This window comes from Hippocampus zosterae, chromosome 3 (genome assembly GCF_025434085.1).
Source record: "Hippocampus zosterae strain Florida chromosome 3, ASM2543408v3, whole genome shotgun sequence".
Taxonomy (NCBI): Eukaryota; Metazoa; Chordata; class Actinopteri; order Syngnathiformes; family Syngnathidae; genus Hippocampus; species Hippocampus zosterae.
In genome coordinates, this window is record NC_067453.1 from 22482689 (window position 1) to 22500003 (window position 17315).

At 45.2% G+C, this 17315-nt stretch overlaps 1 protein-coding gene across 1 annotated transcript in view; it reads left to right on the top strand.

Annotated features, from left to right (window-relative positions):
• Positions 1-17315, top strand: part of igf1ra (insulin-like growth factor 1a receptor) — a 91769-nt gene that overhangs the window by 46796 nt on the left and 27658 nt on the right. The window contains exon 3 of the mRNA XM_052060527.1: positions 16324-16624. Within this exon, the coding sequence (XP_051916487.1) occupies positions 16324-16624 (301 nt within the window). The remainder of the gene's footprint in view (positions 1-16323; positions 16625-17315) is intronic.

Consider the following 17315-nt stretch of genomic DNA (forward strand, 5'->3'; position numbering starts at 1 on the left):
CGCCTGTTTCCTGTGTTTACGCCGTCTCGCTGTGTGTATCTTTGCGTTTATGACTCGTGTGTGTAATTGATGGCTTAGCAATTGCGCGGCATGCTCGCATTCCCGCCATCCGCCAGCTATTTGCCCCCCCCCCTGCCCCCACCACCCCAGTACAAAGTGTGTGTTATGCACACAATCAAGTGTTCTCGTGCGACAATTGGTGATCCAGTAGGTGTAAATCCACTCAATGTGTAACTCGCCAATAAGAAATATTTAACAGCAGGTTAAGATAATATTGTGCTTTTAATTTTAGTATGACGTCGGCCCGGTAGTCCAGTGGTTAGCACGTCGGCTTCACAGTGCAGAGGTACCGGGTTCGATTCCAGCTCCGGCCTCCCTGTGTGGAGTTTGCATGTTCTCCCCGGGCCTGCGTGGGTTTTCTCCGAGTGCTCCGGTTTCCTCCCACATTCCAAAAACATGCGTGGCAGGCTGATTGAACACTCTAAATTGTCCCTAGGTGTGAGTGTGAGCGTGGATGGTTGTTTGTCTCTGTGTGCCCTGCGATTGGCTGGCAACCGAATCAGGGTGTCCCCCGCCTACTGCCCGAAGACAGCTGGGATGGGCTCCAGCACCCCGCCCGACCCTAGTGAGGATCAAGCGGTACGGAAGATGAATGAATGATGAATGAATGAGACTGATAAGATGATTAGGGTGCAGTGTACATTAACACAAAAAATATATTCTTAACATGTACAAAGACACACAAATGGTTGTGTGTTTTTTTTTCTCCTCGACACTCCTTGGATCTACTTGGGACCTGTCTTAGATCTACCGGTAGATCAGGATCTACCTAATGGGCACCCATGGTCTAGACGAAACGCGCATGAATAATGACTTGAGCATGGCAAAATTATCCGACAGCTTGACGTGGGTCCATGAGGTCCTGAAACGGTGCCACTAATGGTGATGCCAGACAGGTGCATCGGGAAAGCCTCTGCCACCTGCTGGACATTAACAGAACATGATCATCACACCGTTCAATGTAGGTACCCCCATGACGTTTATATGACCAAATGTTCAGGTGAGAAACGGAGTCTTATTCGGGTTGTTCAAAACCCGAATAAGATCATATTCAAGTTTTTGCGTGCGTTTATGGCTTTTCAAAACCTGGTGTATGAAAGGGTTTTATTGACTGCATGTCAACGTCGTCAATATGAGACGCGCCATTTGAAATGTACATGTCAACAGACAAGCCAGTCCCCAAAAATTGGATGTAGAGTTGAAATCGGAATCGGTGCACTTTGTCCCGCAGTGTCAATCCAGACATTCAGACGAAGGCGGTTGCATTCATGTATCCAATTTATGGCACACACAGTCTTCCTTTTGTTATTTGGCAGACTGCTGCTTTTGGGGTCGAGCTTCCGAGCCATAAATATAGCCTCCAGCCCGTCATTTGTGACTGCATTTGACGTGTAATTTGACGAGGGCAGAGACGGATAGTAATTAACAACACATTTGTGAAAGAAACTATTGTATCCAGGCTCAGCCGAGAGATGCAGTTTGCACGTACAGAATCAGCTCTGGTCGACACTGCAGTTTCTCTCTCTTTCTCGGCTGTGAGAGAAAAAGAATTATGTCTTGGAAACAATGTAAAAGGGAATAAGAGACCCTTGGGTTGAGAGGATGCAATCACAAGTTTGAGACTTATTGCCTCTGTCATTTTGGGAAGTTGTGTTTTAGCCCGCTGTAACTCAAAAACGACTTCACCGTGAAACTTTGTGGAGAGTTCAGGCAATTTGACAAGAAAGAAATATGCATTGGGTGATAGATTACACCTACATACAGAGGAACCACAAAGCGTCAAACACACCTAAGCTGGGACATTTTGAAATTTGACCAAAACATGCCTATAAAACTGCCTGAAGTCTCAGAATTTCATCCAAGATTCAAGCGTATCACAGCAGAACTTCTGCCTCACAGTTTTGAGGATCTGGGTTCGAATCTCGGCTACAGCCCAACAGTGTAGAGTGTGTATGCTCTCCCTATGCTTCCGTTGGTTTATAGAAGACCGAATTGTCCGTAGTGAAAATGAGTTTCTCTTTGCCCTGGTATTGACTGATGACCAGTCTAGCAGTCATAGTTTCCTGCTGACCTGCAACACTGTGAATCCTAGACCACAAGTTCGAGAGCGTGAGGGGATCGATTCGTGGTGTGTCTTGCTTTTTCAAGGGCTTTTGTGATTTATATGCACCATATAACAAATTTTCTAGTTTGGCTGGCCCTGTAACTTGTATTCGTATATTAAAATTCAAACTCTGACTCACACACCAAAAAATCTGTGTTCCTTAATCATGTTAACGCCCGCGAACGAGTTCCGGCTGCATCTTTCTATGGATTTTTTTTCCTTTTTAATTTAATGGCTTATTTTAGCTAGAGTCCAGTGTCACATTGTGGCCGAAGGTAGAATACTGGTGATTTATTGTGTGTTTTGGTGCTGTAAATTTAAAAATATAAAAAATACAAATATATGAAAAAAAGTCTCATTGTGGCGGATGCCGCATGCTAAACTAGCGAGCTTGCTGGGGAGACGGTCCCTTCGTTTGTTGTAGCTCGAGGAGGCAGCAAACTAACAACATACATCACACATCAACACAGCATCTTCTCTTTCTTCATTTTCTACTTTCTTTTTTTGGTTGGCTAATACTTTTGGTGCATTACCGCCACCTTCTCAGTGCGTGCGACAATATTAACTCATTCAGTACCAGCCAATTCTGGACCAAGTCTGAAAAGACGTCTAAACACGTCTTTGGGAGTGAATGAGTTAAATTAGTTAATTTTTTTTTTTCCCCAAGATGGCGCCCGAGTAGGCAGCCTTCGGCAAGTGCTCTTCAAGAGCCTTGCTTTTTTGTTCTTTTTTGCTGTTTTTGTCTTTTGTTTTGTCACATGTTGTTTGTTGTTTCATTGTGTGGACCTGATATGGACTGTTTTCAGCGCTTTTTGGACACGATATTCGTCAAAGGAAAAGTATCTGTGCTTGGTGTTTGCGCCTTCTCGGCAGCACGCCTGTACCAGCACAGATTTTGATTGGGAGGAATGTCGGCACCATTGACTGTCGGTGCTGGACAGACCTGGGGCGCTTGTGTTTTTTGCGCCTGTAATGGGCAGCATTTTTCACAACCCCGATTTGTTCAGTGGCTGTGTCGGCGCTGTTGGACAGTTGGCGTTGGTGCGGCTGGATGGATGGCCGCTGAAGTTGAGGATGAGGAGAGAGGAGCGTTGGCGAAGAGCGCCGATGCGTATTTGGAACCGTGAGTCGCCGCTTGGAATTGAAATGGATTTCCATGGGACAAGTTAAGTGAACCAGTCTCTTTTTCCGTGAATGGATGCTACAGCTTCTTGTTGACTTTGAAACTTAGCTTGTAGCCGACGTGTGCACATTTTGAGCATGACGTCTCTGATCCATTGGTTAAAGGACACTTTGATTCTCTCCTCTTTCATCTCAAACCGCTTCAAACAACAAAGCGTGTGACGGAAAAGTGGTTAGGACTGCACGACTGTCCGTGTTTTATGTTATGTGTTGTGTTTATTATTTTACTTTATGTTAACTGTTTTGTAAAGCGCTTTGTTACAGCTGCTGCTGTTGTGAAAGCGCTATATAAATCAGCATTTATTGTATTGTATTGTAAATGATTTACAATGACAACGGGATTGTCTTCCCGGGGCCCTGGAATGGATTCAAGGCATTTTATAGGGGGCAATTGATAATATATACTACTTGTCACTATATATACTATTTGTCACTTTTTGTGGGGTGCTGTGACCACAGATTTTTCTTATTTAAAATATGTGCCTCGGCCCGATGAATCCGAGGAAATGCGGGCTGCTCTTGTTTTCTTGTTTGAAGACCAAAGTTTCTAGCTGAGATCCCCATCCGAGAGGAGGGGAAATGGCCCCTCGGGCATGTGTTTACGTTCTCCCGAGTCTCTGCACTGCAATCTACCCCCCCCCCCCCCCACCGAGAGTCGCCCCGCCACTGCGGGGCCCCCTGTTGATGCACTCCTACTGCAGCAGCTCTGCCCGTTGACTTGCGTGAGGTCCGTAACGGTGCAAAGACAAAAGCGTATTTTCAAAGTCGTCCGCGACCTGGAGCCAGGAAGAGGAAAAGGAGGGGAGTCGAATTTGCCCACTGTTTTCAAACTGCGTCTTTATGTCTCTCCTGACCGAGCGTGCCATGCCACTTCACAATAGAGGCCATTGTTTGTTTAGCGGGCCTGAGGGTGGCGGAGGGGGAGAAAGCATTGGTATTTTGTTTCATTCCTTTCTGCAAGTCTTGTGTTCGACATGGTGGGGGCTTTGTATTTCCTGTGGTTGGGAGGGAGGGTGGAGGGGGTGCCCAAATCCTTGATTGAACTCTTGTCATCATCTTTTTAGACTCTGTGTGGCTTCTACTTCAGGCTTCATTTCTGAATTTTTGGGGGTCAGACTTGGGTATTCTGATCCAATATTGATTTCCGATATTGATCCGATAACAGGCAAACAAAACAGTCTAGTCTAATATTGGTCTCCATCCAAAATCTCCAAAATTAGCACTCGTGTCCAAGCAGTCCATTCCAGACTTCATAATTTGGGTGGTGGTCAAGGTACAAGACTTGTTCTCCTAGTTACAACCAAGTTATTGCAATTCTTAAGGCCTCGGTGTCCAGTGTGCATCAGCCCATGATTCTTTTTTCCGCCGGTAGTCCAGTGGTTAGCACGTCGGCTTCACAGTGCAGAGGTACCGGGTTCGATTCCAGCTCCGGCCTCCCTGTGTGGAGTTTGCATGTTCTCCCCGGGCCTGCGTGGGTTTTCTCCGGGTGCTCCGGTTTCCTCGCACATTCCAAAAACTTGCGTGGCAGGCTGATTGGACGCTCTAAAATTGTCCCTACGTGTGAGTGTGAGTGCGAATGGTTGTTCGTTTCTGTGTGCCCTGCGATTGGCTGGCAACCGATTCAGGGTGTCCCCCGCCTACTGCCCGAAGACAGCTGGGATAGGCTCCAGCACCCCCCGCGACCCTAGTGAGGATCAAGCGGCTCGGAAGATGAATGAACGAATGAATAATAAACGGTAATCTGTACATCAAATCACACTGAAGTGACCGTGCACACATTTAGTCAACCTAACCTACTACAAAACTACTGGTTACTCTAAAATGGTTCAATGATTTTGTTGTTTACGATGATACTAGTGCAGCGTGTTATACCGGAGACAAATTCCTTGTGTGTTCTACATACTTGGCCAATAAAGATGATTCTGATTCTGATTCTATCACTTGGTAGATCTTCTCCCGATCTTCAGACTAGCTTCCACTCATGGTGTGGAAGTGCTAAGATGTAAATTAATTGACCATTTAAAAGCTTGACTTTGTTGTGTAATTTCACATTTGATGGGTGGACAGGCACTCCAGAGTTCCAACTACAGTGGTGCTTTGAGATAAGAGTTTAATTTATTCCAATCGCTCGTAACTCATATCTCAAATCGTCTTTCCCCATTGAAATGAATGGAGGTGCTCTTAATCCGTTCCAGCCCCCCCCCCCCCAAAAATGGCAAAAGGGCGAAAAATTTTGAATACAGTTTTTGTCACATGTTGCGTCAATTGAATGGCCATTCTCTTGCTGCCTTCTTTGGCCACCTGAGGACAGTATAAAACTGACCGATGTTTATACTGTACAGGAGAGACTTCTCAGCTTGTCCTAGCTCCTTGCTGAGGATATCGAATATGTGACTGTGAATTCTATTTGCTGAATGTCAAAATATGTTGCTGCAAATTTTGTGTTCGAATAACAGCTGCTTAGTTATTTGTGGTATTTACAGATGCACTGTACTTCCTCTTTACATCCTGGCACCCGCCACTGACCATATGAGCACAGAGCGATTTTGTGTGGTTTGTTATAGAGCATTTTGGTTCCCTTCAAAACTAACGGAACTAACGGAATTGGGGGGGGGGGGTGGGGGGGGGCAGACCAACTTAATGATCCCAAGTGACTCAGAGCAGACAACTGTCGGTGCGAAAGCAAACGTCAACTTTCACAATGCAGTGCAGTATCATTAAGGGGGAAAGTGTTACACAAACACATCCACTCAGCATGGAGCTTCCTTCCCACCGGAACGAAACAACTCTCTTTTATAGTTTGCTCTTGTTTTTCTTCTCTCTTGCTCCTCCTCCTACTCGTTGAACAAGGGTGGCCATGTGAGCCGCTGAGGTCTAGAAGAGGGGGCCGGCCAAATGAAAGAGTGCTTGTGAGCCGTGAGACGGAGCCTGGGGAGAAAAAGACAGGAACACCCAGATCAAGTGTGTGGTGGTGGTGGTGGTGGTGGTGGGGGGAGACAAGGAAGGAGGCAGTGATCTCTGAAAAAACGAGGAGGTGTAAAATGGGGTTGGAGCCATGATGTCACCGGGACCCAATTGGAAGTGCGCACCATGGAGCATTTAAGGCCGTCAGCTGTCCGGCTGCATCCACACATCAAGTTACCTCGCGTGCATCTTTGCCAGCATTTTGACCACTCGTTCCAAAGACGTCAGCCTATAGCCGCGTAGATTTCATTGCTAGCCGCTTCAGCCATGTAAATATCGTGTGACTTTATAACCCGAGTGTGACACAATGCGAGCCACTAATGTATCGACCAGAGCGAGGAAGAAACGTGACACTCGACAGTGTTGCATAAAGCCATTACCTTTTAAAATGAGACACTATGTTGACCTTCTCTTTGCAGTCTTCTTTTTAGACACTTTGAGCCTTGTTATGGCGTGAAGTTTTCCATACCTAAAAGATTGTATTTTTAATCAAAGAAAACCCCATGTGAATATCTTCTGGTCTACTTTTCACCATGGATTGTGCCGCTCCGCAGTCTGTATTACGAATATTTTTTGAGGTGCTCGGGCTGTGCCCACACATGCAAGAGCAACTTAACTGAAGGAGACGCAACAGTTGCACACTGGACCGCGCAGACCTTAACTAGCTGTCATATTTGGCAGCGTCATTGCCCAATTACTAATAAGGCAAGGCTATCATGAGCCCAGTCTCTCATACTCCGTAATTACTTTTTACTGGAATTACGCCTTCATGTTGACTTTAAGACGTGTTTAATTTTACTTCCTTTTTTTTTTTTTTTTAACGGAAACAGTTCAATGAGACTCCTGGCTTTCTGTATTAAGGCATGTAAAGAATGAGGGGAAAGAGCAGATTATTGTTCAAGACTGACATGCATTTTACGCCACGGGTGAAATGGAAGCAAATTGGATTGCCCTTGGAGTGTGTTGGACCAAGCTCGGACTGTTAATTCCAGGTCTTGAATGGGGCCAATGTCAACAAGACCGCCAGCCTCCGAGCTTTAAACTGCCTCCACTGATTGACCATTGGAAGAACAAGGCTGATGTTTTTTCTTTTTTTTTTCTCAGAGAAAGACAAACTGCCGATGGGTCGCCCCGCATGGATAAGGCACCGTACGCTAAGCGCGTTGGATCGATACCTTGTCTTTTCCCTTTTCCGTGCGGGAGCGTTTTAACTTGTCAGACCATTCCACTTAAAAGGACGAGCAATGGCGCTTTGAGTACCACGAACAGATGTGAATGTGAAGCTCGACGGCCTCACATTAAGCACACTCGTGTTCGTTGCCTGGTGGAGATACTGAAGATGGAAGAGGATAATGTGAATGCACAGAACTGAGGTGGCAGACGGTCATGAATACAGTGAAAGGAAGGCTGAAGGGCGGGGGTGAGGGTGGCGGGGTGCACTGGAGTGATGCTTTATCGCCACAGTCTGCCTCCATGCACCAGCAATCTACCTTCTGTCTCCTGAAAAAAGGCTTTAGTTAGGACATGTAGAGACTGCAGTGGATGCCATCACGATGTTCCGTTTGAGACGCTGTCTTGTGTACAACTTTACCCTCCAGGGTCACATCTGTTTAGTTTGAGGTGGGGGGGGGGATTTCTTTGGTTGATGACATTTGTACTTATAATCATAATACATTTTCTTTGTGGGCGCCTTTCTAAGCACTCAAGGACACCTTAAAACAAGCAGTTAAAAACACAAATATAATGTTGCACCTAAGTCAGATCGTTTCATTTTAGCGGTAACCTAGCACTTGACCGAGAAGCGGGCCTTGACCCTGCGTCAGGTGTGACATACTGTCGACGGGTGTAACAGAGAATCCGGTCATTTTTCAAAATAAAACATCTTTCAGGTTCCGAAATGAATAAAACGGAAGTAAAGTTATTTATTCTGTCTGTGCGGCCCGGTACCAAATCACCCATGGACCGGTACCAGTGCTGGGGACCACTGGTCTATTCCACCAACGTATGCTAAAACAGTCCTAAAGTCAGAATTACAGTATTTGTATGAAAAATATTCCTTGGTCAGAAATACAAAAGAGGTGGCCCGGAGGTGCAGGGTTCGATTCCGGCTCCGGCCTTCCTGTGTAGAGTTTGCATGTTCTCCCCATGCCAGTGTGGGTTTTCTTTGGGTACTCCGGTTTCCTCCCAGGCTCATGGAATACTCAAAATTTCATCATTCATGTTGTTCATCGGTGTGCGCCCTGCGATTGGTCGGCAAACGGTTCAGGGTGTCCCCTGCCTACTGCCCGAAGACATGTAAGGATAAGCGGCACAGAAAATGGAACGATGGATAAATATGAAACAATCACAAAACTCAGAAGTATTTTTACGCAGATGCACAAACCAGTACCATCTGGTTTCGAAACACCGTATGTTGGGAATGGCGCAGCCTGACGACGCACAGCACAGACTGTTTTCAAGACACCCGAAAACTGTGCTTGATGAAACATTTTAACCTTTTTTTACATGTCGTTTCTAAGAACAGATGTGTTTATCCTGAACGCGATTTGAAGTTGTTTGTTCGGTCCAAGTGTTCGAGTCCACAACGGTCCACCAGACTCGTGGCTCTCTGAAAAGCTTGTTTGTTGTGCTACAGGTGCGTCCACAGCCAGGTGGCTGCAATAAAGTAGTCACGTTGTACAGTTCCCGAACAATGCAAATGTGAAGCCTGTACTCGATTGAAAAGCGCCGTCCTTTGTGGTGGTCTTCCTGGCTGCATTCAGAGGTGTGTAATTAGCGTGCGATTTGCCAAAGGCCTTGACGCGCTCTAAGTGATGCAGATAGCAAAGCGGCCCGCCGCCAGTTTTGCACCCCGACCCGGCTCCAGCCGTGCTCAAGTGCTTGCCAGGAAACACAGCGCATTTAATGAAGCAAATCTGGGAAGTCGGGTATTTTTAGAAGTACGAAGGAAACACCTCCAAATGTGTGAAAAAGAAAACGGTTCCCCTTTATGGTGCTTCGCTCATGCTTGGGGATTGAGTGACGTTCTGTGGACAAAAGCTTTGGAAAACCAGAGTGTTAAAAGATGCCAAAATGTCTGATATTTTTTGCTGCAATATCATGTATTTTACCGCCCTTTGTTGTCCATCCTATCCCCTCAAAAGTATTGACACCGATGCCAATTTCCGCATTGTCTCTGCTTCACAAGTCTTCGTTTTTCACCCATTCATAGCTCCCCGTATTTTGTGTTGATGACAAATCTTGTCTCAAAGTAGCTGTCCAAAATCCTGAAATGGGAAAAAAATTTATTCCATTTGTTTTGCCAGCCAGGAAAAACTTCAGCTGGCTCGTGAACCTCATAAAGACAAGCATTATAAAATTTGGATGAATGGATATTTTTGATCTGGAGTCAAACAAATGGTACTATCTTGAAAGTTGCATATTAGATCCAGATGTAAATACCTGGAAAGAACGGATTAGCCGTCGATCGCTTGCCGCATATTCGTCTTTTGATGAGGAGTGCATAGGAGGTCGACATAAATAACCAGATCACTTGCAGACGGCTTTCAGGTGACAATATTAAATCATTATTAAATAAAAAGGAGTTGAAATCTGGATCTGTAAAAGTCATGCCGATATGAATCTTCAGAATGAGGGCTATCCAATGTACGGTGGCCGTTTGCCACAGACGTGAGCGTGAGTGTGAGTAGCGTGACTGCTGAGTGGTCTCTGTCGAGGAAACTAGTCCACACTTGTGGACATTTCTGCCAAGTCAGACCTTCAGGGATTCACAAGTGCAGACTGTCCATGGAAGGCAGGAGCTTATTTTTAGTAGGACGAAAGTTGAATGCATTGCAAACCTTTTTATTAAAAAAAAAAAAAAACATCAACAGACAAAAAAAACAAACAATCAGAACGTTTCAATGCGGTAATGTCATCAACACTTTTTGCCCTTAGCAGCGGACGTGAAAAATGGACTTTCGACTTGTGTGCCAAGAATAGTTTTTTTTCCAAGCTCATTGCTTGAAATAAAGTCAAATTTGATTTCAGTTCTTAAAAAAGGAACATATTGTGTGATGAAGTGTGTTTGCTGTGCGACGGTGTTGATACCTGCATCCTGTTAGCGGGTGTATTCAAAGTAAACCGCTGTGGGCCCTGGCCTGAGGGTAGAACTTTGATTAGTGTGTGTGTGTGTGTGTGTGTGTGTGTGTGTGTATGTTGTTGTGATTGAAGGGGGGGAAATGCCACGCATGCCTGCACACACAGCACCAGCACATAGTTGGGTGAAAAACACATTGCAGATCTTTATTGGGCAGGCGAGTGGAAGAGACCCCGGCCACCTCAGGAAATCACATCATGATACATTACAGCAGTGCTTCACAACTTTATTGAGCCAAGTCATGTATTTGAAATATCTCCAGGTACACCCCCCCGCCCCCCCCAAAAAACAAATAAGTAAATAAAATCAATGGTCTTCTCCCTTGTTTGATGTTTAGTTTGACAGTCGACTTACAAGTCTAAGCCCTGCTGTATTTTGAACTGCTCGAGTGTGATTTGCTAATTTCCCACAGTGCACCTCTCGTCGTACACTGCGTTATAGTGCGTCACGTGATGTTGTTGATGTGATGAGGTGAAAAAGAGCATTTCAGATGGGATCCGTCTATCCTGAAACTCGAGCCTGGATGCGCAACTGAAGCCTCAGCTCTGATGTGGTTTCCCTTTGGCTCAGAGCGGAGGAAGCCTCGTCTTCGCTGGCTGTCTGGTCTGATGTGGTTTTAAACAAGTGCAACGGGGCGCCATCAACTGAGCGGAGGGGAGGGGGGGGGTTACCCAGGGAGGATTGGGTTGCCGGATAAGGATGTGGCCTGATGAATAAAGGGGGGGGGGGGTAGCTCAGCCTGCTGTCTGCTATTATATACCACTTTTTCTAATGTCCCACTTGTCGGCTACCAGTAACCTGAGCCCACCAGCTCCAGCAGCAAGTGGGGAGACTCAACGTTTTTTTTTCTTCCCGGATTCTTTCCTCCCAGGTTTTTCTTTACCCCCTCACTGAAATCTGTGTAAAAGCCGCGCTTAATCGCCATGGTTACAGCTCCTCCCTCCTCCCTCGTCTGCACTCAAATCTACCCCGACCAGAGTTGTTTACCACCTCTGCGCCAGACTCAATAACATGTCAGTCATTGGGATTAGACCCTCCCCCTGTCCGCCCTCCATTGGCCCCCACAGGAAGCTCCCGCCCTCGTTCCCTGACACCCGCCCACTCCACTCCGCTGCCGGCGCCCCTCAGTACGGCCATAGTCAAATATGATTCATTACATACTGTCTGTCTGACACAAGCAGGCCATGCTGAGCTTTTTCACCATTTTGAGGGGGATTTTCATTCGAGTAGATGAGTTTTAATCATTTGCTAAAATAGACGTCAGCCTACTCAGACTATGAGTAAGCACTGTAGTAGCTTGACAGTGGTGTGCTCGAGGAGGGCATCCAGCTGCAACACAAACCGGCCAATAGTATGAAAAGACACAATGCAAAAAGCAACAAATTGAAATGCACTGCTTATAGTTTGACCATGTTCACAACGTTGTCTGCATTATTGCATTATGATAGCAAAGTTTGGATGGATGTATTGGGTCTTATTTGAATTTGCATCAATATGTTATGCTGTGCAAAAAGCCTCATTGGTTTGAACCCCCTACTACCTGACGTTTTTCTTTTTTTTTCTCTTTTTTTCATTGTGTTTTACAGTGCATGTATCGACTGCAATGCCCTTTCATGTGGCAAAGGAGAGCCACAGTCAACAATACATTTTTTTCAGAAATTTGAATTTTCAAAAAAAAGTTTTTATACGATCTTTCTATATTGCGCCTTTTCACCTTTTGCAAGTGGGTCTAGATGGGTTCGCATATACTTTGAAATGCGTCCTGAAGTCTTGTTTTCAACTGCTTGTATTGCCGGGACAAGCTGCTTGTGTTTCTGTGTTGTTGTAGTAAAACATGGAATGAACATTCTCCGCAATCCGGAACATTGTGCATACCCTTCACATAGTCCGCTGGCGAGGTGAAAGCTTTGCAACCTTCCCTCACAATAAACTTTAAAAAAATCAATTAAAAAAAAGCGACATTCAAACAATACTCGACACTAGTCTCTCCCTCGCCCCTCCTCTTCCTCTTGCTTTCCTTTTTAATGGCACTTTGCGAAGACAGGCCTGAGGATTTGAGAAATTAACAAAATACATATACGGCACTTAAAAAAAACAATATTTGAAATAAAATTAATAATTGGGCAAAATACAGAGTTTTTTTTCAAAGAACTGTAAATGTACAGGATTTTTTGGCCTGTACAAATTGCCATTCCATCTCGGTCTAATTGAATATCCACTTATGGTCGTAAAAGAGAAGGATGCCACTTTATGTGACTCAGGACGTCTCTCTCCTTTGAAGCAGTGGAAAAGCCACAATGCCCTGGCCGTTTCCAGTGTGGAAATCGGGGCCGCATTTGGCTCGTCCATAAATAGAGAATTGTATCCTTGACACCGCGGCTTGTTTGGTGACACATTGAAACCGGGTTGACTTATATGGATTTAGGACTTGCTCCCTTTGTTCCGCTTTTCTTCTGCTGTGCATGTTTGGAATTTCTATCGCTTGAGGAATCTACGGAGATGACCCTGCAGTTAAAATAAATAATAAAAAAATAAGGGGTTGGGGGGGGGGGGGTCCTGCCTCCAGCAAAGGAGGCTCGTTATACTTTGTCTTGGCTGCCCTCTGTTGGTTGCATTCCAAGAAATGGGAAAAAAAAAAGTTTTGATCTGGCTGCTTTAAACACAAAGTCAAAAACACAAAGTCAAATTAAAGGACTTCTGATGGGATTTAAATTACGTGGACATTTTGTATGTTGGTTGATTATGATGGACTGTAATGTAGTGTAAGAATATAATAACGACGACAATGTTCACAGCATTCGACGGTTAACATTGCTGGAGCAACCTCCTTTGCCACTCAATCGTGTTCTGTGGGATCTTTTCCTCTTGACCAAGCTCAAGGTGGTCATCAAGGCATTGACCCAATCGAGATTGTGGTGACGACAAAGCTGCGGAGGAAACCGTAAGAGTCCTTCCTTCTGGGGTTGCATGAAAGCATGGCAGAGGATTTAAAAGTGCGCTAGACTACAAGAAGGATTACTTTGAAAAGGAACAGTGTAGTTTAGGTCGTAATTAATTAAATTTGAGTTATTTGAGTTATTACTTCTTTGACACTAGTCCTTGAATTTTTCTGAAATCCTTCCCTGTGGCATAACAATCATAGGCTTGTGTTGTCAAAATAATAGCTCTCAAAGCCAAGTAATGTGTGATGTAACAACCACAATCTTGAGTGGTTGAAAGAGAAACCTCCGTGTGGCATACCGATCACCCGCTCATATAATTTGAAAAATTGCTCAACGCTGTGTACGTTATAACAATCACACATCCATGCCATGTGTAGCACTGCACTCAGCGCTTGTGCGGTAGAAACACACTCTCAAAAGCTCTTTGTTGCATCACAGTCACATTCTTGTGTTGTCCAAATAGCTGCATCAGAACTACGTGTGGCATATCAACCGTGCGGTCATGTGTAGTTAAAAAAATTAGACAAAGTTATGCACAGCATAACAAACACACGTTTGTGTAGTTGAAACAGTCCCTCGCAAAGCAGTGTTATCCCACAAACACAAGCTCACGTAATTGGCTGGTACTGAATGAGCCAATTCTGGACCACGTGTGAAAAGGCGTTTAAAAACGTCTTTGGGAGTGAATGAGTATGTGTTGTCTGTCACATAGTCACGTAGTTGAAACAAATACTCAAAGCTACAATGGTCTATCAACCTCACACTCATGTAGTCGAACGAATCTTTCCCAAAACTACAGCAGGTTCGGGATAACAATCATACACCTCTGTCGGCAAAACAAACACATAGCAATGTGTAGCTAAACATTCAAACTCTTGTTGTTGAAACATCCATCCATCCATCCATTTTCCGGGGGGGTGCTGGAGCCTATCCCAGCTGTCTCCGTGCAGTAGGCGGGGGACACCCTGAATCAGTTGCCAGCCAATTGCAGGGCACACAGAGACAAACAACCATCCACGCTCACATTCACACCTAGGGGCAATTTTTTTAGAGAGTTCAATCAGCCTGCCACACATGTTTTTGGAATGTGGGAGGAAAGCCGGAGTACCCGGAGAAAACCCACGCAGGCCCGGGGAGAACATGCAAACTCCACACAGGGAGGCCGGAGCTGGAATTGAACCCAGTACCTCTGCACTGTGAAGTTGACGTGCTAACCACTGGACTACCGGGCCGCCCCTTGTTAAAACAATCACCCACAACAATATTTTCTATATTTTATATTAGACGTGGTTGTAGTCAAAACAGTCATGCATGGCATAACAATCATGCGCTCACCGATTCTCTGTGTGAAATAGGCATACTTTATATTGTTGGGAATGTAATGTAATGTAATGTAATGTTCAATAAGTATATAAAATAAGATCCAATCGGATGCGTTTGTAGTTTTCCCCCTCGTTTTGGAATTCCCCGTCTTTGCTATTCGATTTAACTCATGGTGAGAAAGAATGGCAATATCAGAGAAAACTGACAAGAGTTGTAGCAAGCCTTCCCTCCCGCACCCCCTGTTCCCGCTCCGTGAGGCCAAAGTGAATTTGACACATTTGGGAGTCGGCAGCATTGCTGTAGTGCACCGTCACATGGTGAAGCTGCACAGATGTTTTGTAAAGCTGCATGAAATATTCATCTGGCGAGATTAACTCGACAGCCGACTCTCATTTCAAAGGAAGGAAATGAGCGTGGTATCATTTCCGCTTTGTTTTGTGACTAGACGGGACATATTTTTACCCGATGACATACTTTCATCAATATACCCCAAGGATTGAGAAGTACTCGACCTACGACATCGCTTGTGAAACTGAACTGGCCTTTTTTTTTGGGGGGGGGGGGCTTTGGAGGTTGCACAACACCTGCGACAGTAATTGACAAGTGAAAGTGTGCCGCTTGGTGATGGACCGCCACCTCCATGACTGTAAATACAGTCCGTGCTATTCGTCTTGTTTAGGCTCACGTCATAATTTGCGTTACACTAGGTCACCCACTCTAGTCGCCATGGTTACAAAACCCATACTTGGCATTCGACTCCCAGTTGGGCAGCGGGGCTACCCCAAGGATTGTGAAGTACTTGGGTTGTATTTCCACTCATGGAGCTGGCGCGTCATCACCAAGTGGCACACTTTTACTTGTCGATTTGTCTCACAGCTCTTGTGCAACCTCCAAAGACCAAAAAAAAAAAAACAGGGACCAGTTCAGTGTCGTTCCAGTTCAACATTTTTTACAAACACTGTCAAATACAATGGTGTGTGTGCTATGTGTGTGTATTTCCCTCTACACTTTCACCAAGCCGCGGTTGTTCCGTTTTATTGGCCCTGTGGAGAAATTTGTCTTGGAATAATAACCCAACACCATAAACATACATACAGCAACACAAACTAGTCCCAAGGGAGGGGTTACATGGGGATGTGCGGTTACATTTGCGGCAATGACGTCTCAACTCTTGCCTTTCCCTGATGGTTGTTTTACATTCCGTGCAAAAAAGGCCTTGAGCAAGCCCCATAAAGTGCGCTATTGATAACGCCCGACTACGCTCCTCACAACAAACAAATGAGTAGTTTCTATTATTCATGACGCCTCGAAGCTCGATTTGAAACGCACGAGGTCATTGATTATTCCCCACCCGTGTCTGCAGGAACATTATTGCGTTATTTACGAGAGGGCAACTTCACCGACGTTTTAGTGTATACAATTACCTGCACACTTTTTTTTAAATTTACCTTCTAAAGTGGTGACCCATTTTATTTAAGAAAAGAGCAATATAACTTATGGATTACGTTGTCAACCTGCCGATATTTGGCTATTTCCTGACTATATTTACAAAAGAGGTTCTTGTGCCGTGATCTAATCTCTTGCCGCCGTCCTCTCTGTGTCTCCTCCAGTATGTCCCAGCCACTGCAAGCAGGCATGCACCGACAAGGGCGAGTGTTGCCACAGCCAGTGCCTGGGCAGCTGCACCGAAGCCAACAGTGACACCGCGTGCTCCGCCTGCCTCCACTACTACCACGAAGGCCGCTGCGTTCCCGACTGCCCGCCTGACACGTACAAGTTTGAGGGCTGGCGCTGCATTACCATGGACCTTTGCTCCCAAGTGCACCTGCCCAGCGATGTTCACTTTGTCATCCACGAGGGCGAATGCATGCCTGACTGCCCCTCTGGCTTTGCACGCAATGACAGCAACCGGTAAGGAACAACACCTTCACTTCCGCTTCAGGTGGTGCCCATTCGAACACGCCATGTAGCGTGCTCCTTGAATCACACACACACACACACACACACACACACACACACACACGCACGCACACACACACACACACACACACACGTCTTTTTCTTACCTAGCACTATTTAGGCAACAAGGCAGTCAGATGGGCAAATATTGAACCGATACTAGCCTTATTTCAATGTATCGATACTCATAAAGGATGCCGATACAAAAGCCACCATTACTTAAGGCAAAAAAAATTAATAAATCTGACATCAAATAGGGTCTTCTTTTCGTCATGTGCGACTGAAAGTCAGAATGGTTTTTGTTCATCATTATCTGTCATCGTGTGACTTAAATTGTTATATAACTAAAGTATTAGTTGTATCGGTACTTAGTATCTGTATTGGTGAGTATTCGAGTGAATAAAAAAGTGCTATCGAACATCCTAACAGTGATGGAGAGACCTTTTGTGCACGAGGGCCACATTTGGCTTTTAAAACAGACAAATTAGCTTGGTCATTTGTAGGCAGGGTGCAGAAATATTACAGTTAAAAGGGACTTCAAAATAACAATTTTTACTTCTACTTCTTTGTGTTTTATGATGACTCATCAAACTTTGCCGCAATGACGAACTGAAATGTTTTGCAATTCGATAGCATCCATGGG